The sequence below is a fragment of the Suncus etruscus genome, chromosome X (assembly GCF_024139225.1).
Source record: "Suncus etruscus isolate mSunEtr1 chromosome X, mSunEtr1.pri.cur, whole genome shotgun sequence".
Lineage (NCBI taxonomy): Eukaryota > Metazoa > Chordata > Mammalia > Eulipotyphla > Soricidae > Suncus > Suncus etruscus.
The window spans coordinates 117,197,079-117,220,609 of NC_064868.1; the positions used below are offsets into that span (position 1 = coordinate 117,197,079).

The 23,531-nt window shown below is 47.6% G+C and overlaps 1 protein-coding gene and 1 non-coding gene across 2 annotated transcripts; both read left to right on the forward strand.

Moving 5' to 3' along the window:
- Positions 1–1,115: 1,115 nt before the first annotated feature.
- RPL39 (ribosomal protein L39) lies at positions 1,116–4,015 on the forward strand. Its single transcript, XM_049767646.1, has 3 exons — positions 1,116–1,382; positions 3,089–3,192; positions 3,920–4,015. The coding sequence occupies exons 1-3, from the start codon at positions 1,380–1,382 to the stop codon at positions 3,966–3,968; spliced, it is 156 nt and encodes a 51-aa protein (XP_049623603.1). The 5' UTR covers positions 1,116–1,379; the 3' UTR covers positions 3,969–4,015.
- On the forward strand, positions 3,363–3,497 carry LOC125999683 (small nucleolar RNA SNORA69). The gene has a single exon (XR_007492164.1). It is a non-coding gene; the product is annotated as a small nucleolar RNA SNORA69 (small nucleolar RNA).
- Positions 4,016–23,531: the final 19,516 nt, after the last annotated feature.

The following is a 23,531-nucleotide window of genomic DNA, read 5'->3' on the forward strand; positions in this document are numbered from 1 at the left end:
GGCTCTGACGGACCATATATGGTGCTGGGGAGCTTCATGAAAGACTTCATGCAAGACTAAATGCATGAAGTACCTATTGTAAAATCGATCAGATCCCTGGGTCTCTTTTTATGGAATTCATGATAGAACGCTTTACGTTAGGAAGGTGGTGGTGTGCACTAACTTTGTATATCAATATTATAAACTTTTACATAATTGCAACCATATTACCAAAACTACTAAAATAATTATTCAAACTGCTTTTTTTGAGGGAGAAGGCTCACACAGGGCTGTGCTGAGGACTTACTCCTAACTCTGGGACCAGGGATCCCTACTGGTGGGGTTAGGGGAACCATAGTCGGTGCCAGAGATCAAAACAGTTAATTGGCCACATGCAAGACAAAAACGCCTTCCCCGCGTTTTTTTTTCTCTCCAGTCCCTTAAGCAGCTGAAATTTAAAAATGGAAAATTTTTAAATCTAAACTCCAAAACGGCCCTCCGTACAACATTTTGTGGCCCTGCCCTAGAGGAATCATTTTTTGTTTTGTTTTGTTTTAGTTGTTCAAGGCTTACTACTGACTTTTTGCACTCAAGGATCACCCCGACTTTGCCTCCTGCGGCCCCCAGGTAAATTGAGTTTGAGACCCCTTAGATGAAGAAGATAGTCTGGGTCCGAGCCCAAAGGACCCAAAAAAGGTCCCTAAGAACACCTAGCTGTCCAGAGGATTGTGGGGTGTGGTGGAAAACAAAAGTAATGAAGACCCACATTGCACCCCCCCCCCATGGCTCACAAACTCCGCGGCCATCACGAAGTTTAAAGCAAACAACTACTCCCAGGTCCCACCCCTCTGACTTCCTCCAACACTACCGACCAATCAGATAGCGCGCTCGGCCAACGGTTGTAAACGTAGCGCAGGAGAAAAAAAAATATCCCCCGCCAGCCAATCAGAGCGCGAGCTTCCCAGACAACTTGGCGCACTTGGGCCCGCGCCCAGTCACGTGACGGCGCTTCCCGCCCATCCTGGGAGCCTGAGTTCCGCCCGCTCTCGGGGCCAGCGTCCCGCCCACTGAGCTGGCTCTGGCTCCCAAAAGCCTTGCTCGCCATTTACCGCGGGAGTTGTTCTTCGCTTAGGGACCCCTGACTAAGTGGCGGGCCCCCGACTCTTCCACACGTTCCAGTCACTAAACCCGCTTCGTTTCGCGGGAATGAGCGCCGTTTCCCACCGCCCCACTGGGAGCGCCCGGCCGGGGACGGCCACCAATAGGAAGCGGGCGGCGCTGACGTCACGTCCCTAATCCCGCCCCCACCCAGTGCCTTCTAAGCACGTTCTTCCGCCCGCTTCCCCCTTTCTCTCCTTTTCTCCGCCATCGCCGCTGTGCGAACGTGGCCGGTGTTCGCCATGGTAAGTGTATCCCAATCCATCCACTCGGGGAGGGCATCCCCGCACCTCAGCTTCGCGCTAGTTCTTCGGGGTCGCGGGCTGCATCGAGGTGCCGGCGGCATTTTCAGGCCCTTTCGAGAAAAGTTTGGTTTTGGGGGGCCCCCCACTTCAAAGTCCGCTGGGCCTGTTGGGAAACACCGCCTCCTGGCGAGTTGCGCCGGCGCCACGATGTCCAAGGGGGCGCTCTCTTCCAGGCCACCGCCCAGGCCAACCGGGACCCCAGTTTTCTTTCGCCTTTCTTGGGAGCAACTTTTTCAGGGCCGGGAGAAAATGAGAAGGGCTGTATTTCTTAAAATGGGGGCCACAGTGTAGATCGCAAGCCACTAGCAGCCATGCCGAATATGGAGAAGGGGCAGGAAGCTGGTGATATTTGCAAAGTATTTTAACTTGGGGCCAGGTGCATGCTCCCTTATTTCCAGGCAGGACTGAACCACTTTTTTAGTCGCTTGGGTGTCACCGAGTGGCTGCACCGGGGTGCAGGAAGCCTTGGGGCGAACTTCGTGCTCGTTGGCCGTTTCTTTATAGCCTAAGAACTTCATAGCCAGTCTTGTCTATTTCAATTCTTTATTTTTTTTTTGGTGGGCCACACCCGGTAACGCTCAGGAATTACTCCTGACTATGCGCTTAGAAATCTCGCCTGGCTTGGGGGACCATATGGGACGCCGGGGGTTCGATCCACGGTCCGTCCTAGGCTAGCGCTGGCAAGGCAGACGCCTTCCTGCCTGCACCACCGTTCCCACTCGTTTGTCGATTTTTCTGGGACAGCTCCGCGAGAAATTCAAATTCCGGGTGGATTTCTAGTCATGCAGAGGGACTGTAAGAGGGTCCTGGGACGTCTTAAGACTTAGGGTACCTCGATTTCTTTTTTTTTCTATTTGCGGGGGGGGGGAGGATATAGGCCTGACTGCTCAGGGATAATCTTGGGAGGGCTGGAGGGGGGTGGTCTTATGAAGTGCCCGGGAAGAAACTGCGATCGGCCAAGAATGCTCCCAATATTTTTTTGAATGCTGGACCGGACGTGGGTGTCGCACACGTACCTCATGCCGCTGGAATTTCCTGTAGGCGGGGAAAGGGAGGTGCTGGGTTGCGTTTAAAAGACGCCTGTAAAAGCCAAAGCTGCAGTGTGGACTGGACCAAGGTCGCCTTTGAAGCCTTTGGAGGGAGGAGCTTGAGTTCAGGCTACAGTTTAAAAGCGGCTGGAATTCCTCCGGAGCAGACTTCGAGTCCCCACTCTGGAAGGAAGGAGGCACTGCTCTGGAGACTGGCCTCTGCTTTTTCAGAACGAAGTTACCCGCTTCCAATTCAAGTATCCTCCGGATCATGGGCGACCAGCAAGAGACTCTGGAAAGTTCCTGGAGTCTAGAGAAGCCTAGTTTCTTTGAATGCCTTCTGTGCGGCATGATTTGGGACTTTTTCTGACTTAATTTAGAAAAATGTAAGTTAAGGGCTCTGTTTTAATAACAAATTTAGGCTACAGAACTTAGAATTCGAAATGAAGGTTCTTTGGGAAGCCAGTGTCTCCGTTCTTCAAGTAAGATTGCGGGGCAAAAGCTGTGGAAAATTGAGCTTGTTTGGGGGTCATGAATCAATATTTATTTCCTTGTTGGAGGCAGTAATTAGGAATCACTTTTGAGACTAAATTAACGGTCTATATGGTTTCCTTGCAGTCTTCCCACAAGACGTTTAGGATCAAGCGGTTCCTGGCCAAGAAACAAAAGCAGAACCGGCCCATTCCTCAATGGATTCGGATGAAAACTGGTAATAAGATCAGGTAAAGTATATTCTTTTCCCATTATTTTCTTTCTGTTTTTTGGGGGAGAAGGACTTATACTGCAGTGCTCAGTGACCCTCCGTCCACTTGAGTTTTGAGTTTGACCTGGTTGAAGCTTGCAGTGGCCTCCCCAATTTAAAACCTCTATCCCCCCCCCCCAAGAAAGATAATGAGCAGGTTGCAATTCCAGCGCTTCTAAATTGCGGGAGTGCTGACATTACCCTGCTAAAAACAAATCTGTGTTGATCCTTTTTGATTTTACCTGTGTACAGGGGTAAAGTCACCACTGGTTAGCACAAACAGTTTTGAGGTAGCCTTGAAAGTCTATCACGGGGCAGGCCTGTTCAAATGATGATGGGAGCTTTGTTTTCTGTCCCTATGGTTTGGATTGGAGGGGGTTTCAGTCTGTCTCTGCCTGAAACTTGATGCAATGGGACCAAGCTGTTGGGGATGGGGATCAAGCTCCACCCGCCTTGACCCTCAAGAAGCAGTGCGCTTTCCAAAATTTGGAATCCTTTTGAGAGGTAAAAATTTGATTTGACTAGTTCTTAAACACATCTAGCAAATCACTTTTTACTCTCCAAAAAGAGCTCCAACAATACTGAGGGAAAGCCAGCTGCGGATCTCTCCCTGGTGAGTACTGGATGGTACTGTACTGGGTGACTTCTTGGGGACCTCGATCTGTGCTGACTGTCCTGGTGGTAACCTGATGTTTGCATTTGTGTAGGTACAATTCCAAGAGGCGGCACTGGAGAAGAACAAAGCTGGGTCTGTAAGGAATTCCACGAGACACGCATGTGCACATATGAGCCTACAGGGTGTTAGCATATTGCACACACGGTGCAGAAACGGACACACGGTGCAGAAAAGTGATGGGAATGTCTTGGTTCAATAATTGTTCCCTCTTCTAGAAGCTATACTTGCTTGACTCAATTAAACTGGAGCCTGTACTTGGCTTGCTGACAAAATAATAATAAATTATCTTCAAGAACCTTCTTTGGCCTGCTCTTTGTGTGTGGGTTCGTGACACGTTTGCTTGCACAGGGGCAGTAGGTAATTCAACTGGTCACTGGCCAGGCAGGGAAAGGGTAGCAATGTTTGACTCCATTGCAGTTCTGAAGTTCCTTTTGGCTACTGCTTCAAAGGTGTTACAGTGCCATTGTTCCCCCATGGGCACAGATGGATACCATATTTTTGTGCTCTGGAGTAACATGTTATTTAAACACCCCAACTATCTTAATCCTGTGAACTCTGAACACACCTCATGCTTAGTGATCATTCCTCAGGAATCCTGAATTGAGAGCACCTGTCTGCAAGCCTTATAAATTTGCCAATGTGTGGAGAAGGGAAGAAAAATGTTGCCAGTAGAATTAAGGGGTTTTGGGAAAGTTTAAAGAGTCCCCCATAATTCCAACCAGTCAAGGAAACCTGAAGCCAACAATTTTGGAATCTAGGTTTCCTTTACAAGCTCATTGATTTAAAATGTTTTCTTTAATTAAATTCACTGTTGGCCTGTGGAGTTAAGAACAGCTGCCACTAAGTAGTGCAAATGTTAACATTAGCAGTTATGGGGCCAGCAATAGCTCAGCCTTAGAACTAAAGAGCATACCAAATAGCTGGCCTGGATTTCATCCTAGCCTCCCATGGTTCCCCTTGGTTTCAGCTAAGAAATCCAGCTTCACTATTGTGAATCAGGTTATTCAGAGTATGGCATTTGTCTTGCATGTGCCTACCCTGTTTCAAGTCCCCAGTGTTTCATATTGTCACCAGAGTTGCCAGTAGTACCCACCAAGAAAAATGGGTGCTGGTAGGGTAGTGAACTTTGCATCCAGCTGGGTCTTTTTCAGTTCCTAGCATCACTTGTTAACATAAGCCCTCCCCCAGAAGTAAGCCCTGAGCTCCACTAGGTGTAATCCAAAAAAATTGGTGAAGTCGGGGTCGGAATGAGCACAGCGTTAGCCTTGCACATGGTCGACCCAGGACACCCCTGGGCCTGCCAGAAAAGATTACTGAGCACAGAACTAGTAGCCCGAGTGCTGCCGGGTGTCCACCCCCAATAAAGTTGGTAAGGTCAAGGTCATTATTGGCTCTTGGCCTTTCCCTATTGACCTCAGGGAGCAGCGGCTTGAACAGCTCATTGGCTAGGAGCTGGTCACATGTTCTGATGGTTCCTTTGGCTGGTTTTCTGGGGGCTAACTTGGTAGAACAGAGGGTAGAGTGCTTGCCTTGCATGCAGCTGAGCAGAGTCCAATCCCGTCTAGTCTCCTGAGCCCACCAGGAATGATGGGGTACCTCAGTGCAGAGCCAGGAATAACCCGAGCATGGCTCAATGTGGCTCGACACAAAAATTGGTTTTCCCCCCTGCAGAAATGCACCCAAGGGAGGAGCGGGACATATTAATGACAAGGATAATGTGGATAAGGTGCTTTCCTTGTACATGGCCCACCCCTGGCACCAGTAGGGACCCTTGAAAATAGCTGAGAGTGGCTCCAAGTCACTACTTCCTATTCAGAAAATGCCTGGAAGTGAAACTCGAAGGAAGGGGGTAGATGCTTTGTTTAGAAAGCAAAGAGCTAGTTCTGGGGTCCCAGATGGCCTGCTGAGAAGCAGGCTACAGAGAGAGCTCAGTCTAGCATGCACAACTTGGCTGCATTGAAAATACTGTTTTTGGGGCAGGAGAGAGGACAACAGGTAAGGTTCCTAGCTTGCACAGGGTGGGCCTGATCCCTCTTTATCCTTAGTGCTCCCTTGCACATTAACCAGATAACAAGTGTATGTCCCAATTGGCTCCAGACATAGAGTATATCCCTTTTTTTAGGTGGCTTTCTTTTTCTTTTTTCTTCAGTTTTGGACCACACCCAGCAATGATCAGGGCTTACTCCTGGCAGGATTTGGGCAATTATAGGATGCTATTGAGTGAACCCAGATTGACCAAATGCATGGCAAGTGCCTTACCTGCTGTACTATCACTAGCCCCTGGAGTATACTTTTTCATTTTTTAAATGGATATGTCTTCAATTTATTTAAGGGAAAAATATATCACATAGTTGACACAATGATCAATACATTCGTTTCAGGAAGAACAAAGGCAAAGTTATTTTAAAAATAGAAAAACTAACATGATGAAAGAGAAAGAAAAGGTTCAGTAGCAAGTATATTTTTGAAAATCATTGAATTACCAATTAACTCATTAAAGGCCTAGCAGAAGGTTTAATAAGCTTTTCTTTTTTTAAAGATAAGAGTTGATGAAGTACAGCAAAAACAGTGTTAGAGTGGCAATTGTTTGCATAGGCCCAGCAAAATATGGGGGATATGGAAAGGAATAGCCTTGGCCTAAATCAGGGGTCTCAAACTCCCCTGCAAACGGCCCTCCGTACAACATTTTGTGGCCCTGTCCCAGAGGAATCTTTTTTGTTTTGTTTTGTTTTAGTTGTTTGGGTCACACACCCCAATGTTCAAGGCTTACTACTGACTTTGAACTCAAGGATCACCCCGACTTTGCCTCCTTCGGCCCCCAGGTAAATTGACTTTGAGACCCCTGGCCTAAATACAAGGAGACCCTACCTGAAGTTTCCTGGCATAAGACCAACTCTATGCTCCAGGCATACTAGGTTGTCCAACCCAAGTCATTGTATGTAGTGCCAATAAACCTTACCCACCCCACCTCCTACCCCCCACCCCACCCCCACGCAAGTCGCTGTTGGTGTCAGGTTTCTGTAGTTAAAGATCCTGAAGGGGGGGCCGGGCGGTGGCGCTGGAGGTAAGGTGCCTGCCTTGCCTGCGCTAGCCTAGGACGGACCGCGGTTCGATCCCCCAGCGTTCCATATGGTCCCCCAAGAAGCCAGGAGCAACTTCTGAGCGCATAGCCAGGAGTAACCCCTGAGCGTCACAGGGTGTGACTCAAAAACCAAAAAAAAAAAAAAGATCCTGAAGGGGCCAGGAGAGATAGCATGGAGGTAGGGCGTTTGACTTGCATGCAGATGGACGGTGGTTCGAATCCTGACATCCCATATGGTCCCCCGAGCCTGCCAAGGGGCGATTTCTGAGCGTAGAGCCAGTAGTAACCCCTGAGCACTGCCAGGTGTGACCCAAAAACCAAAAAAAAAGATCCTGGAATCTTTGCATATCCTACATCGAAGTCAGGATGTTGTGGAGCGTCCTCTAGTTTCACCTCACAATTAGAGGGCAATGCAGATAGCCCTGCCCTGAAAGCAGGTTGTTGTTGTTGTTGTTGTTGTTAGGTCTTCTCGGTGTTAAGGGACCTCTCTTTGAAGTAGGTCAATGCCCGGGCAGCGGTAGGGTCTTCCGTGGTAGAGGATTTCTCCGCAGTGATGTTATAGACAACCGTGGTTCTTTTGTAGATGGCATCCTGGTTCAGGGCCTAGAGTATATTTTTTAGAGTATCTTTTATAAAAGGGAAGAAGTTGCACCCCGGAGTTGAAGGATGTGCCTAACACCCAAGATAAAGGATGCCTCATTTTATTTTGGTTTAGTTTGGGAGCTACACCTGTCAGTACTCACTCCTTCTGCACTCCTTACTCCTAGCTCTGCATTCAGGAATCATTCCTGGTGGTGCTCCGGGGACCCTACATGTGCTTAGGGATTGAACCCAGGCCATCCACTTGCAAGGTAAGCTTCTTTTGGCTTTTGGTAGGTAGGTTTCCAGGCACAGGTGCTCCCTGGGTTTATGTGGCACCACGGCACACCTTTGTGTTGCCCATATCAGCCCTCTTGAAATGTGTGTTTTCGCACTTGACACTGGGATATGGACTGAGGAAGCCCATGTTCCTCCTGAACCTCTTTTTCTTGATTTTCAAAGAAAACCTTATTTTTAAATTTTTTTCCAATCTTTTTTTTATTTTATTTTTTATTTTTGGTTTTTGGGTCACACCCTGCAGCGCTCAGTGGTTACTCCTGGCACTAAGCTCAGAAACCGCTCCTGGGCCCGGGGAGATAGCACAGCGGTGTTTGCCTTGCAAGCAGCCGATCCAGGACCTAAGGTGGTTGGTTCGAATCCCAGTGTCCCATATGGTCCCCCGTGCCTGCCAGGAGCTATTTCTGAGCAGACAGCCAGGAGTAGCCCCTGAACACCGCTGGGTGTGGCCCAAAAATCAAAAAATAAAAAATAAAAATAAAAATAAATCACTCCTGGCAGGCTCAAGTGGACCATATGGGATGCCGGGATTCGAACCACAGTCCTTCTGTATGCAAGGCAAATGCCTCACCTCCATGCTGTCTCTTCGGCCCCTTTGTTCTAATTTTAAAAAAATATTTATTGATTGATTGGTTTTTGGGCCACACCCAGTGGTGCTCAGGGGTCACTTCTGACTCTGCACTCAGAAATTGCCCTGGCAGGCTAGGGGACCATATGGGTTGCTGGGAATCGAACCAAATCCCTCCTGGGTAGGCCACATGCAAGGTAAATGTCCTACCACTGTGCTATCTCTCTGGCCCCAGAAAACCTTATTTTTCTTTAAAAAATAAAAAGGTAAGTTTCTAGTGGCTGGAGCAATAGTACAGTGGGTAAGGAGTTTGCCTTACTGGTGCCAGACCTGAGGTTCAATCTCCAACATTCTGTTTTTGATTTTGTTTGGGGGGAGGCCACACCCAGTGAGTTACTCCTGTCTGTGCTCAGAAATTGCTCCTGAAGGTTTGGGGGACCACATGGGATGCCGAGGATCAAACCCAGGTCCGTCCCAGGTTGGCTGCGAGTAAGGCCAACGCTTTGCTATTGCTCTGGCCCCTTAATCTCCAACATTCTATATGGTATCCCAAGCCACACCAGGACTGAACACAGCCATGAGTAAGTCCTGACCACTTGGTGTGACTCCAAAACAAACAAAAAAGTTAAATTCCCAGACCCGAGAGAGCTCAAAGGGTTTTACTTAGCGTATACTTTGCATGTAGGACACTTTGCATGCTTTCCATCCCTGCCACTAGGCATGATCCTCCGGGCCTGGAATACTTAATCCCTGAGTATTTCTGGACATAGTTTCTTCCCCATAAAAAGAAAAAAGGGGTCATAGTGATAGCACAGTGGGAGGGCCTTGCAAGCTGCTGGCTCAGGACAGATCCAGGTTTGATCTCTGGCATAGATCATATGCCTTCTATGTGAAAGGCCCTAAATTCCATTCTAAGCACTGCAGAAGAAAAAATTTGTGGCTTTTGAGACTTTTGCTCAGGGCTTATTTATGGTTCCATAGTCAGGGATCACTCCCTACAGAGCTCTGGGAACCAAATGGAGTGCTGAGAATTGAATTCAGTTTGGCCATGTGCCAGGCAAGCCCCTTACTACTATTTCTTCAGCCCCCCAAAAAACTTGTTTTGTTTGGGGCCACACCCAGTAGTACTCAGGGGCTACTCTTGGGTCTGTGCTCAGGAATCAGTGCCTGTGGATGGGGGGCATATGGGGATCAAACCCAGGCTGGCAACATGGCAAGGCAAGTGGACTCACTGTATTTCATCCCTGAAGAGTACATTTTCTTTGGTTTTTGGGTCACACCCAGCAGCACTCAGAAGTCACTCCTGGCAAGATTGGGGGACCACATGAGATGCTGGAGATTGAACCCCGGTCGGCCATGTGCAAGGCAAATGCCATACCCATTGTGCTATTGCTCTAGCCCTAAAAACATTTTTAGTTGGAAAAATAGCTAAGAAGTAAATACTTTGCTTCATCTGTATGAGGCCCTGGTTTCCAATATTTTCACCACCAACAAAGAATTCTGGAGCCTGTGAAATAGAGGTTCAGGAACTTACTTTGCATGCAGCTGAGTCCTCCCAGTTTGATAACCAATATCATACCTGGTCCCCTAAAACATTATCAGGAGTGATCTCTGAGCACAGAGCTCAGAATAGCCCCCCACTAAATACCCTGAATGTGACCCAGATTCTTGCCCTCAAAGGAGGGCAGATTTCTGGGGCTAGTGCTATAGTACAGCAGGTAAGGCATTTGCTTTGCACACTGCTGACCCCGGTTCAATACTCAGCACCCCATATGGTCCCCCAAACTTTCCAGGAGTGATCCCTGAGTGCAGAGCCAGGAATAAGCCCTGAAGAAATCTGGGTGTAGTTCAACCCTCCCCCCCCCCACACACCTCAAGAAAAAGGTAGGTGTCCAGGGACCAGGAGATGGCTCAAAGGGCTGAATATAGGTTTTGCTTTGAGGAGCCCTGGGTCTCAGCCCCAAGTATAAAATGATTTCCCCTTCATCAAACACTACTGAAAGAGTCCATAAAAGAAAAATAGAAAGTAGATTTCCAGGGGGAGAAGTGCCGAGTGATTGCTGTTAATGAGGTACTAGGTTCTTTTCTTTTCTCTCCTCCTCCTCTTCCTCCTCCTCCTCCTCCTCGTCCTCCTCCTCCTCCTCCTCCTCCTTCTTCTTCTTCTTCTTCTTCTTCTTCTTCTTCTTCTTCTTCTTCTTCTTCTTCTTCCTCTTCTTCCTCCTCCTCCTCCTCCTCCTCCTCCTCCTCCTCCTCCTCCTCCTCCTCCTCCAGCAACACCCAGGAGTAACTCCTGGCTCTGCACTCAGAAATCGCTCCTGGCAGGCTCGGGGAACTATATGGGATGCCGGGGATCGAACTCAGATTGGCAGAGTGCAAGGCAAATGATCTATCTACTTTTTATCGCTTTGGCCCCCAGACCAGTCTTTTTATTTCAGACCAGTCATATTTTGAGAAGAAATAAAGCCTGGAAGTTTAACTGCAAGCTTCCACGGATAGAGTTCAACAACCTGGAATACAGGTTTTGCATGGTGTTTGCCTGAGTTCGATCCCAAGCACTGCTCAGTCGCTTGACCAATGCCAGGAGTAGCCCCTGATCATTGTCATATGTAGCCAAGAAACAAAAAATAAAAATAAAAGTGAACCATTTGCCTCATTTCCCCACAATAAAAAGCCCATTATGGGGCTGGAGAGATAGTACAGCACATTTGCTGCACATACCCGATTTGTTTTTGATCCCTAGCACCCCTAGAGTCCCCCTGAGCACTGTCATGAGTCATCTCTGAGCACAGAGCCAGGAGTAAGCCCTGGACATTATTGGTTGTGACCTCAAAGCAAAAAGCCTACCGTTATCAGTACTTGGAATTACAGGGTAGCTTTAAAAGTCTAAAGACATACATGGGAACTGGAGCGATAGTACAGTGGGTAGGGTGTTTGCCTTGCACGTAGCCAACCTGGGTTTGATCTTCAGCATCTTATGTGGCCTACCAGGCACCACTAGGAGTAATTCTTGAGCACCACTGGATATGGACCCAAAACAAACAAACAAACAAACAGTAGGTATGGCGCTTGCCTTGCACACAGCTGACCCAGGTTTGATCCCAGGCACATTCTCTATTGTCCCTTGAGCTCAATAGGAGTAGATCCAGAGAGCAGAGTTGATCTGAGAACAGATCCAGGAATTACCCCTAAGCATCACTGGGTGTAACCCCCAAAAATCTTCCCAGAAGTAGACATACAGGAAAGTGTACGGACCCCAAGCATATAGCTTGATGGAGATCTCTCTTTTTCTCTCTTTTCTCTCTCTCTCTCCTCTCTCTCTCCTCTCTCTCTTTCTCTCTCTCTCGCAAAAAAACCTGACTTTGAGTGCTGTGCAAAGCTTTATCCCCATAACCAGTGAATTTCTACATTGAGCATTTGTTCATAAACAAAAATAGATTTATTGAATAAAAATATTTGGTGGGGGATTGAGCTCAGGCTCCATGCATGCAAGACATGTGCTTTCTGTCAAGCAATAAAGATAAATTCACCTTCAGGATAATAATGGACCCACAAAATATTGTTTAGTGTGTGTATTTCATTTGAATTTTTGGGGTTTGGGGCCACATGAGGTGGTGCTTAGGGGCTACTCCATGGATCCTGCTGAGAGTTACTGCTAGTGGTAATCAGGGGAACTTGAGGTGCCAAAAACGAAAGCCAGAGCTCCTGCATGCAAAGCATGTGTTCCAGCTCTTTGAGCTCTGCCTCGGGACTCATTAAAATTTTTTTCTTGGTGTTGGAGAGATAGTACAGTAGTGAGGCTTTCATTTTGCACGCAGTCAACCTAGGACAGACTGGTTTGAATCCCAGCACCCCATAAGGTCCCTCGAGCCAGCCAGGAGTGATTTTTTTATCACAAGCCAGGAGTAACCTCTGAGCACCGGCGGGGTGTGACCCAAAAACCAAAAAAAAATTTTTTGGGGGGACACACTTGGAGATGTTCCTTATTCCTGGCTCTGCACTCAGGAATGATTCATAGCAGTGCTAGGAGTGTGGGAGATCAAGCCCAGTTCGGCTCCATGCCACACAAGCAATCTACCCACTGAACCCATCTTGTAGCTCTTTAAAGAAAATAAAATTTGGGGCCCGGAGAGATAGTACAGCAGCGTTTGCCTTGCAAGCAGCCGATCCAGGACCAAAGGTGGTTGGTTCGAATCCCGGTGTCCCATATGGTCCCCCGTGCCTGCCAGGAGCTATTTCTGAGCAGACAGCCAGGAGTAAACCCCTGAGCACCTCTGGGTGTGGCTCAAAAACAAAAACAAAAAAAAAAAGAAAATAGTTTGGAGACCGGAGAGATAGCACAGTGGTAAGGCGTTTGCCTTAGATGCAGGAGGACGGTGGTTCGAATCGGGCGTCCCATATGATCCCCCAAGCCTGTCAGGTGCGATTTCTGAGCATAGAGCCAGGAGTAACCCCTGAGCGCTGCTGGGTGTGACCTAAAAAACAGAAAAAAAATAAAGTTTGGAATTCAGGACTTGAAAGAGGTGGAGCCCGAGGGCAAAGAGCAGCCAGCCTTCTAGAAGCAGCCTTCCTTCCTTCCTTCCTTTGTTCCTTCCTTGTAAAATAAAATTTTACGGGTTGCTCACAATAAGAATGTTTTAGCAAACTTATTTTAAACTGTATATATATCTGCAGAAATGTTCTTTTGATTTTAAGGAAGTTTATGAAAAGGAACTTGGATATCCTAGACTCGTATTCAGTGCTCAGTGTAAGAATGTTTAAGAGATTTCCTCTTCTCCCCTCCCCTCCCCTCTCCTCCCCTCCTCTCCTCTCCTCTCCTCTCTCTGTCTCTTTCCTCTCTCCCCTCTCCTCTCTCCTCTCTCCTCTCCTCTCCTCCTCTCTCCTTTCCTCTTCTCCCCTCCCCTCTTCACTCTCTTTCTCTCTCCTCTCTTCCCTCTTCTCTCTCCTCTCTCTCTTTGTCCTTTCTCTCTCTCTCTCAAAAAAAGAATGTTTAAGTTTTTTTTTTTTTGGTTTTTGGGCCATACCCGGCAGTGCTCAGGGGTTACTCCTGGCTGTCTGCTCAGAAATAGCTCCTGGCAGGCACAGGGGACCATATGGGACGTCAGGATTCGAATCAACCACCTTAGGTTCTGGATCGGCTGCTTGCAAGGCAAACGCTGCTGTGCTATCTCTCCGGGCCCTGTTTAAGAAATTTCTAATCAAGTGTATCTGCAGAAAGGTTCTAATTTTTGTTGTTGTAGTTGTTGTTGTTTTTTGGGGTTTTTTGGGTCACACCCAGCGATACTCAAGGGTTACTCCTGGGTTGGCATTCAGAAATTGTCCGTGGCAGGCTCAGGGAACCACATGGGATGCCGAGAATCGAACCACCGTCTGTCCTGGGGCAGTCACATGCAAGGCAAACGCCCTACTGCTGTGTTGTATCTCCGGTCCCTATGTTCTAATGTTTATGTTCAGAGAAGTCTATGAAAAAATGTTGTGACATGTATAAGACAGAAAGATATGTAAAAAGCTGATTATTTTGAGAATGACGCAGACAATTTGAACTTTGACGATATTACAGCCAACTTTTACTATGCCTATGCAAATAACAACCACTTTTATAAGTTCTGATGTGGGGTTTCTGCTTCTTGCACTGGGCTGACATTACATTCTATGAAGTTTTGAGGTGTCTTTGCATGTTCCAGGACCTAGAGATCTGGAACAAGTTTGGTGGAGTGGTAGTTTGCTAAGGTTCAGTTGTGGAGCTGGTCCATTTCCATCAGAGGGTATTGGGTAGGTATTGGGTGTGGCTAAAGATTGCTGTGACTTGAGGCAGAAAGGGACATCTGTCTCCACTGCTTCTGAGAAGGCTTCCAAGTTTTCAGCCAGGACCAGACTAATAGGAAGAGTTGGTGGACAGAATTTTCTTGGAGCTTAGTCGAGGAGCTGGGCTTCAGAAATCCCTTTGTGGTAGATCACTTGCCTTGTGTGTGTGAGGTCCTAAATTTAATCCCCAGCACAGTTCAAAAAAATGGGGGAGAGGGAGGGGGCGGATTGGTGGCGAAGCGGTAGGGCATTTGCCTTGCATGTAGCTGAGCCAGGACAGACCTCGGTTCAATCCCCCGGCATCCCGTATGGTCCCCCAATCCAGGAGCAATTTCTGAACACGGAGCCAGGTGTGGCCCAAAAACAAAAAAAGGGGAGGGCGTGGAGGTGAGGAAGAAGATGACTCCCCTGCATCTTTGTCCTCTTCTGCTTCTTTGTTTACTACTTTTCCTTTTTTTCTTTGTGCGGAAGGCCACACTTGACTGTGCTCAGGACTTACTCCTGATATGCAGCTCTGAGCATTGAATCCTAGTTAGCCACGTGCAAAGCAAACATCTATCCCAGTGGCCCTCTGTTTAGTGCTTTCTTATACTCCAAAAAGGGTAGAACTGGGGTTGGAGCTATAGCACAGTGAGTAGGACATTTGCCTTGCATGAGGCTGACATGGGAACGACCTGGGTTTGATCTTGGCATCCCATATGGTCCCCTGAGCCTGCCAGGAGCGATTTCTGAGCACAGAGCTAGGAGTAACCCTCAGCGCCACCGGGTGTGGCCCAACTCATCCCTCCAATAAAAAGCTAGAACTGGGGATGGGGCTTAGCAGTAGAGTATAAACCTTGCAAGTAATACCCTGGGTTCAATCTCTAATACACACAAAAATCAGAATAGTTCAGCTGCTCAGGCGCTTGCCTTGCATACTGCCAACTGAGGTTCTGTCCCTGGCACCTCCAAGTCTTGCTAGGGGTTATCTCTGAGCACACAACCTCTCTGAGTACAGCGGATTCCTAACCCCCTACTTCCACTCCCATTCCTCAGCGTGTGCCAGAGGTTGATCCAGTAAGTCCAGTTTCAGCGGACCCTCCATGCAGCTTCTGTAATCGATCGCAAGAGGGCAGCAGAGTGTCTCAAAAGGCTTAGCTTTGCCTTTTTTTTTTAAATATTATTTTTATTTAAACACCATGACTACAAACATGATTGTAGTTGGGTTTCAGTCATAAACAGAACACCCCCCTTCACCAGTGCAACATTCCCACCACCGATGCCCCCCTCCCACCTTCGCAACCCCTACCTGTGTTTAAGACAGGCATTCTACTTCTCTCATTGAGATCGTCATGATAGTTGTTAGTGTAGTTATTTCTTTTTTTTTTTTTTTTTTTTGGCCACACCCGGCAATACTCAGGGGTTATTCCTGGCTGTCTGCCCAGAAATAGCTCCTGGCAGGCACGGGGGACCATATGGGACACCGGGATTCGAACCAACCACCTTGGGTCCTGGATCGGCTGCTTGCAAGGCAAACGCCGCTGTGCTATCTCTTCGGGCCCTAGTGTAGTTATTTCTTTTTTTTTTCTTTTTTTCTTTTCTTTTTTTTTGGTTTTTGGGCCACACCCGGCAGTGTTCAGGGGTTACTCCTGGCTGTCTGCTCAGAAATAGCTCCTGGCAGGCACGGGGGACCCTATGGGACACCGGGATTCGAACCAACCACCTTGGGTCCTGGATCGGCTGCTTGCAAGGCAAACGCTGCTGTGCTATCTCTTCGGGCCCTAGTGTAGTTATTTCTTTTTTTTTCTTTTTTTCTTTTCTTTTCTTTTCTTTTTTTTTTTTTTTTTTTTTTTTTTGGTTTTTGGGCCACACCCGGCAGTGTTCAGGGGTTACTCCTGGCTGTCTGCTCAGAAATAGCTCCTGGCAGGCACGGGGGACCATATGGGACACCAGGATTCGAACCAACCACCTTAGGTCCTGGGTCAGCTGCTTGCAAAACAAACACCACTGTGCTATCTCTTCGGGCCCTAGTGTAGTTATTTCTATACCTTCACTCACCACTTTTTTGTTTGTTTGTTTTTGGGCCACACCTGGCGGTGCTCAGGGGTTACTCCTGGCTGTCTGCTCAGAAATAGCTCCTGGCAGGCGCGGGGGACCCTATGGGACACCGGGATTCGAACCAACCACCTTTGGTCCTGGATCGGCTGCTTGCAAGGCAAACACCGCTGTGCTATCTCTCCAGGCCCACACTCACCACTTTTTGTGGAAAGCTTCATAACATAGACCAGTCCTTCCAGCCCTCATCTCTATTATCTCTGGGCATTATTACAATATTGTTTTTATTGTTTTGTTTAGTTTTGTTTATCTTTGTTTTGTCTTGTTTTGGTTTTTGGGTCACACCCGGCAGTATTCAGGGGTTACTCCTGGCTCTACGGTCAGAAATCGCTCCTGGCAGGCTCAGGGGACCATATGGGATGCCGGGATTCGAACCACTGACCTTCTGCATGCAAGGCAAATGCCTTACCGCCATGTTATCTCTCCGGCCCCTACAATATTGTTTTTTTTTATTTTTCTTAAAACCCATAGATAAGTGAGACTATTCTGTGTATCTCTCTCTGTCTTTTTTATGTATAATAGTTTCCATGTCATCCATGTATAGGAAAATTTCATGATTAACAGCTTTGCCTTTTTAGCCTGACCCAACAGAGAGAGGTGACATGAGTAGGCTAACTTTGGACTGCATACATTGGACAGTGAGGCCTGGGCAGAGAACTCAAAGGACTGAGCATGTGCTTTGCATGCAGGAACCCTGGGTTTGATCTTGCTGGCACCACATGGTCCCCAGGAGCAACCCTAGAGCAACACTCAGTGTGATCCCCCAAAACCAAAATAAATAAATAAATAAATATGGCTGTAGTACAGGATTGCTGTGACAAATAAATGACATAACTTGTCAAAAGTGGCTGGGTTAAGGTTGGGGCCAGAGAGATAGTACAGCAGGTAAGATTCATGCCTTGCATGTAGCCAATGAAGTTTTGTTTTTGCTTTTAATTTGCCTTTGGGGAGGTTGTTTGTTTGGGGACTACATCCAGTGGCAGTCAGGGATTATTCCTGTATCTTGCACTCAAAAATTACTTCTGGCAGGAAAGGGGGGGTCAGATGGGATGCCAGGAATTGAACACAGGTTGGAAGCATGTAAGGCAAATATTCTACCTGCTGTAATATTACTCTGGCCTCTGGATAATAAAAATTTTATTGTATTTTTAATAACCCTGGAGGCTCTCAGGGGTTATTCCTGGCTCTACGCTCAGAAATGGCTCCTAGCTTGGGCAACCATATGGGATGTCTGGGATTGAACCCGAGTCTATCGTGGATCAACCACATGGAAGGCAAACGCCCTACCACTGTGCTACCACTCAGGACCTGATAATGAAGTTTTGATTCCCAGCACTACATAGGGTCCCCTGTGCCTGCCAGAAATGATACTTGACCACAAAGCCAAGGGTAAGCTCCAAGTACCACCAGGTGGGGCCAAAAGACATAAAAAAGCAAAGAAATTGCTATCCAATCATTTAATACTGTTTTGGTTCTCATTTCTTTAGGTGCCAACAGTGCTCAGAGGTTACACTTGGCTTTGTGTTAGGGCAGGGGACAGGAGGAGAAATTCATTCCCAGCTTGGGGAATCATGTGGTGCCAGGAATTGAACCCAGGGCTCCCTCATACAAAGCATGTTCTCAACCAATCGAGCTATCTCCCTAGTCCCTTGTATTTTTTTTTGTGGTTTTTGGGTCTCACCTGGCAGTGCTCAGGGGTTATTCCTGGCTCCAGGCTCAGAAATTGCTCCTGGCAGGCACGGGGGACCATATGGAACGCTGGGATGCGAACCGATGACCTCCTGCATGAAAGGCAAACGCCTTACCTCCATGCTATCTCTCCGGCCCAGTCCCTTGTATTTTTTATTTTAATTGATTTCACCCAGAAAAATGGAGTCTAAGGCAGGAGTCTCAAACTCAATTTACCTGGGGGCCGCAGGAGGCAAAGTCGGGGTGATCCTTGAGTGCAAAATCAGTAGTAAGTCTTGAACATTGGGGGAGGGGTGACCCAAACAACTAAAACAAAACAAAACAAAAAGGATTCCTCTAGGGCAGGGTCACAAAATGTTGTACAGAGGGCTGCAAACGGCCCATGGGCCTCGAGTTTGAGACCCCTGGTCTAAGGCCAAGAAATGGAACTTAGAACCCATTAGTCAGCTGCATCCATTTTCTGATCTAGTTGGGGAGATATGCAGAAAGAGTGATAACACATTGGAGGCTGGAGCCATGGTGCAGCCGGTAGAGGGCTTGCCTTGCAACTGATGACCTGAGTTTGATCCCTGGCATCCTATATGTCCATTGAGCACTACCAACAGTGAGTTAAACCTTGAGTGAACCTTGAGTAAAGCTGGGTATGGCTCCAAACCAAACTCAAGACTGCAATAATAAAAGAATACTCAGAGATTGAGGGAAGTCTTCTAAACTCACAGGTGTTTTATTTGATAGTTCGCTAAGTTATTTATTGCTAGTAGAGCATTCTGTTATTATATTTTGTTATTCTGTTATTATATGGCTCTTTTTAGCTTATGTGGCTTCTATGATCATTTCATACCTATGGGCCAGAGTGATAGCACAGAATGTAGGGCACTTGCTTTGCACACAGGCTAACCGAGGTGCAATCCCCAGCATCCCATATGGCCCCCGAGCCTGCCAGGAATAACTTCTGATTGCTGAGCCAGGGGTAATCCCTGAGTGCCTCCAGGTGTGGCCTCCCAACCAAAAAGCCAAAAACAAAGAATTTCACACCTAATTTGGTGTATTCCTACTGGGAAAGTCAGTATGAAAATCCTGGTGGTGGGGCCGGAGCGATTGCACAGTGGTAGGGCATTTGCCTTGCATGCGACTGATCCGGCATGGAGCTGCATTCGATTCCTGGCATCCCATATGGTTCCCTGAGCCTTCCAGGAGTGATTTCTGAATATAGAGCTAGGTAATCCCTGAGCAGTAGCCCCTGAGCACCGCCGGATGTGGCCCAAAAACCAAAAATAAAATAATATAAAATCGTGGTGGTATTGCACAGCCACTTAAGCTTGGTTCAGGATATATGGAGAAGCTTTGAGGCCGATAAGCACATTTGGTGGCTCATGGTTGTGGCCGCTGTGACTTCTGGAAGTACAGAGGCATGGGGTGAGGGGTGACATGGGAAGGTGACTCGTCCTGGCTCCAAATGTTCCTGGAGATAGATATAAAACTGGCATACCTGGAGCTTTTGGTGGCTCAGAGACTTCAGGGAACAGTGAAAAGAATTGAAGCTGAGCCATTGACGTGGTGGCAGTTGTAGGGTGAGTCTGTGTGAACAGCTGCCAGGACTTCAGCAAAGCAGGGGACTTGCCCCACCCCACATGAGTCTAAGGCATTGGCCGCTTGTGCAAACATGGCTGTGAGCTCTGGATCATGGGTGTGGCTCTGAGCTCACAGGTTTTAAATAGAAAAGATCTGATGGTCCTCCTACCATTGCCAGGAGTAGATTTTGGGGGGCGTTTGGGGATACACATGGTGGTGCTCAGGGGTTACTCCTGGCTCTGCACTCAGAAATTGCTCCTGGCAGGTTCGGGGGACCATATGGGATGCCAGGGATCGAACTTGGGTCGGTCCCGCTGTTCCACGCAAATGTCTTACCACTGTGCTCCAGCCCTCATGATTAGATTCTAAGTGGTGATCTAGGAATAACCTTGGAATATTGCCTAGTAGGTGAGGCAAGGTGAAAGGGCAAAGGGAAGGAGGAAAGGAAAAGAACAAAAAAAGGAAAGAAAAGTTTTTTTGTTTTCTTTTTTGGATCTTGGGCCACACCTGACGGTGCTCAGGGGTTACTCCTGGCTGTCTGCTCAGAAATAGCTCCTGGCAGGCACGAGGGACCATATGGGACACCGGGATTCGAACCAACCACCTTTGGTCCTGGATCGGCTGCTTGCAAGGCAAACGCCACTATGCTATCTCTCCGGCCCCCAGGAAAGAAAAGTTAAGATCTAACATGAGGGGCCAGAAAGATAGTACAGTGGGTAGGGTGTTGTCTTGTAGATGGTACTATCTTCAGCATCTCATATGGTTTCCCAAAACCCGAAGTGATTCTGTGTACTGTGAGTTACACACTCCATGTGTGACTCAAAAACAAAAACAAAAACAAAAACAAAAACAAACAAAAAAAAACCCCTAATCTTTCTTTTCCCTCTGGCAACCGCAATAGGATTCTTTTTTGTTTTTTTGTTTGTTTGTTTGTTTGTTTTTGGTTTTCCGGGCCACACCTGGAAAGCTCTCAGAAATCGCCCCTGGCTTGGGGGGACCATATGGGACGCCGGGGGAATCGAACCTCGGTCCTTCCTTGGCCAGCGCTTGCAAGGCAGACACCTTACCTCTAGTGCCACCTCGCCGCCCCCCCAATAGGATTCTTTTTAAAAAACAAACTTTTATTGATTTGCTGGTTGTTGGGCCACACCCAGCATTGCTCAGGAGTTACTCCTGGCTCTGCACTCAGAAATTACCCCTGGCAGGCTGGGGAACCATATGGGAATCAAACCAGGTTCCTCCTTGGTCAGCTGAATGCAAGGCAAATGCCCTACCACTGTGCTATCTCTGGCTCCACACAACAGACTCTTAACCAAGGAAGGCCCACATAGGACAGATTGGGAGAAACCCCATAAAAGCCATCTTGGAACAAAAGAGAGGCTCCCTGGGCCTATGAACTTAGTGCCTGAGCACATGTTGTCTGCATCCCCCCCTCCTGAGATGTGGACTTGCCTACTTTCATACTGAATTGTGTACTGGGGCTCTCTCTCCCTTTGGAGAAGCCCAGGCTCTCTCTTGAGCACATTACTCTCTCTCTCCATTTCTTATCCCCTTCCTCCCCTTCTTCAATGCCTTCCAATAAAGCCTGTTTTGCCTCCATGGCTCATCTCCTCCTGAAATTCTTTTCTGTGAGGGAAGGCAGCAGGCCAGAAAAACCTGAGTAAGATCTAGGACTGACTCTTCTTTCCTGTACTGAATGATTTCTCACTCCAGATCCCTGAACAATCAGGCAGCAGAGACCCATTCCCATGCCAGGCGATCAAGTGGGCCATAGGTGTGGCTTGATGGTCACCTAGTGGGACTGGTAGGACTTGAGGTCCTTGCTATGTTGGGGCTTATTGCAGACTTTGTCAGTCCTAAAGCTCAGTCATTCAAGTGTGGCAGAAGTGAAGAGTAAAGCAGCATATTCTCCTTTTAGGCTGATGCTTCTCTCCTCCCCACTTTATGTAAGTCAATTGGGGACTGCCACCAGTATCATTTCCATCCTCATTTCACGACCCTCTCAAGATGGTGGCTTTCTGCCCACCAGGAGTAACTCCTGAGCACAGAGAGAAGAGTACGTGACTTCTCTTGTGCACTGGTATTATGGCTTTCCATTGCCTTTCTCTTTCAACTTGGCCTCACATCCTTCAGGCCCTCTGCAATGCCTTAAAGTTCTCACTGCATGGTGAGATCAGAAAAGTGAATGTGAGACTAAGGCTGTGGACTGACCAAGTATAATGTGAAACTGGAACCAGAAACTGCCAATATTTTCTAACCTGGAACCTTGACATAGATCTCAGAACCAGCTTTCTGGGTGGCAGATCTGACCAATCACACTTGATTTTGTGTTTAGTTTCTGTTATATTTTTATCTTTTTTTGTTTGGCCACACCTGGTCATGCTCAGGGGTCACTCCTCATTCTGCACTCAGTAATTACTCTTGGCAGTGCTTGGTGGATCATATGGGATGCCAGGGATTGAATCTGGGTTGGCTGTGTGTAAGGCAACAACACCCTACCCACTGTGCTATCTTTCTGACCCCAGGCTAGTACTTTCCATTGATGGGCCTTCCTTGGGCCCCTAGCATCTTGAAATGAAATTCTATTTTGGAAGACATCCCTATTTGCATTTGGGCCCTTCCTAATGTCTGTCTGTCTGTCTCTCAGTTTCTCACTCTCATTTTCTCAATAAAACAAAATAGTTTTTATTGAGAAATGTGAGGGTAGGCTGGAGCATACAGGGCGGGGGGCAGAGCATTTACTTTGCAACACAGCCATCCTGGCTATGATCCCTGGCACCCCATATGGTCCCCTGAGACTTCCCAGAAGTGATCCTTAATTAAGCACAGACAGGAGTACCTCAGAGCACCACCAAGTGTAGTCCCAAAACAAAAAAAGTGTGAGGAGGCAGAAGGAAGGAATATGTGTTTTTTTCCACCAACTTGAAAGAGCAGGCAAGCAAGCAAAGAGAAATTGAGGTGTTTATTCAAAGGAGAACATGGTCTGAAACATGCTCCATGTATTTCTTAGTAGTATTTTATTATTGAAGGCCAGCATTTCTCAGCCAGAGATTACATGACTTCTGTGTCTGGCCAGGATATTCCAAAGGAGCCACAGGTAAAAATCAGACCTGTGGCATCCATAGCACCAGTCTAGGGAACAAACCAGTTGTACAGGGAGGTCACCAGAAGAAAACAGATGGGAAGGGGCCATGGTGGGCACAAGGTTGAGAAACAGGGCCTAGATAGTGATGGAACCTTAAGGGAAAGGGTTCTAGACTACCTCTCCCACTGAGACGCTCAAGGAAGTTAGAGCGGTTTTTATTCCATATTTCATGGGCTAAGAGAGAAGGGAAAGTACTGGAATGCAGAAATCAGAGACTTGATTCTTCCTTCCCCACCTGAGGCCAGAGCAATAACTCATGCAAAGAAGAAAAGAGGGGAGTATGACTATCAATCACCCACCATTCAAGAGGCATCCAGCAGACCAGAGAGATAGCACAGTGGGTAGGTTGCTAGTATTGCATTCGGCCAACTCGGGTTTGATCCTCAGCATCCCATATGGTTCCCTAAGCCTGCCAGCAGTGATTCCTGAGTGCAGAGCCAGGAGTAATGCCTGAGCCTTGCCAAGGTTGACCCCCCCAAAAAAAAAACAAGAAGGAGAGGGGCCAGAGTGGTGGAGCAAGCCATAAGGTGTCTGCCTTGCCCGTGCTAGCCTAGGATGGACCTCAATTTGAGCCCCCAGCATCCCATATGGTTCTTCAAGCCATGAGCGATTTCTGAGTGCATAGCCAGGAGTAACCCCTGAGTGTCACTGGGTGTGACCTAAAAACCCAAAAAAAAGAGGAAGAGGAGGATGAAGAAGACCATGCAGTAAGCAGAAGCCACAGTATGATCCAATTAATGGAGTAGACTTCAAGAACTGTGATCCATCCAGGAAATGGGTTCATGAACTCCAAATGACACTTTTAATTGGGTGGT

Bases quoted from the DNA above. Each gene is read 5' to 3' on its own strand.
- RPL39 (XM_049767646.1), top strand. The intron at 3,193-3,919 runs GTAAAGTATATT...GCATTTGTGTAG, and splicing joins AAAACTGGTAATAAGATCAG to GTACAATTCCAAGAGGCGGC.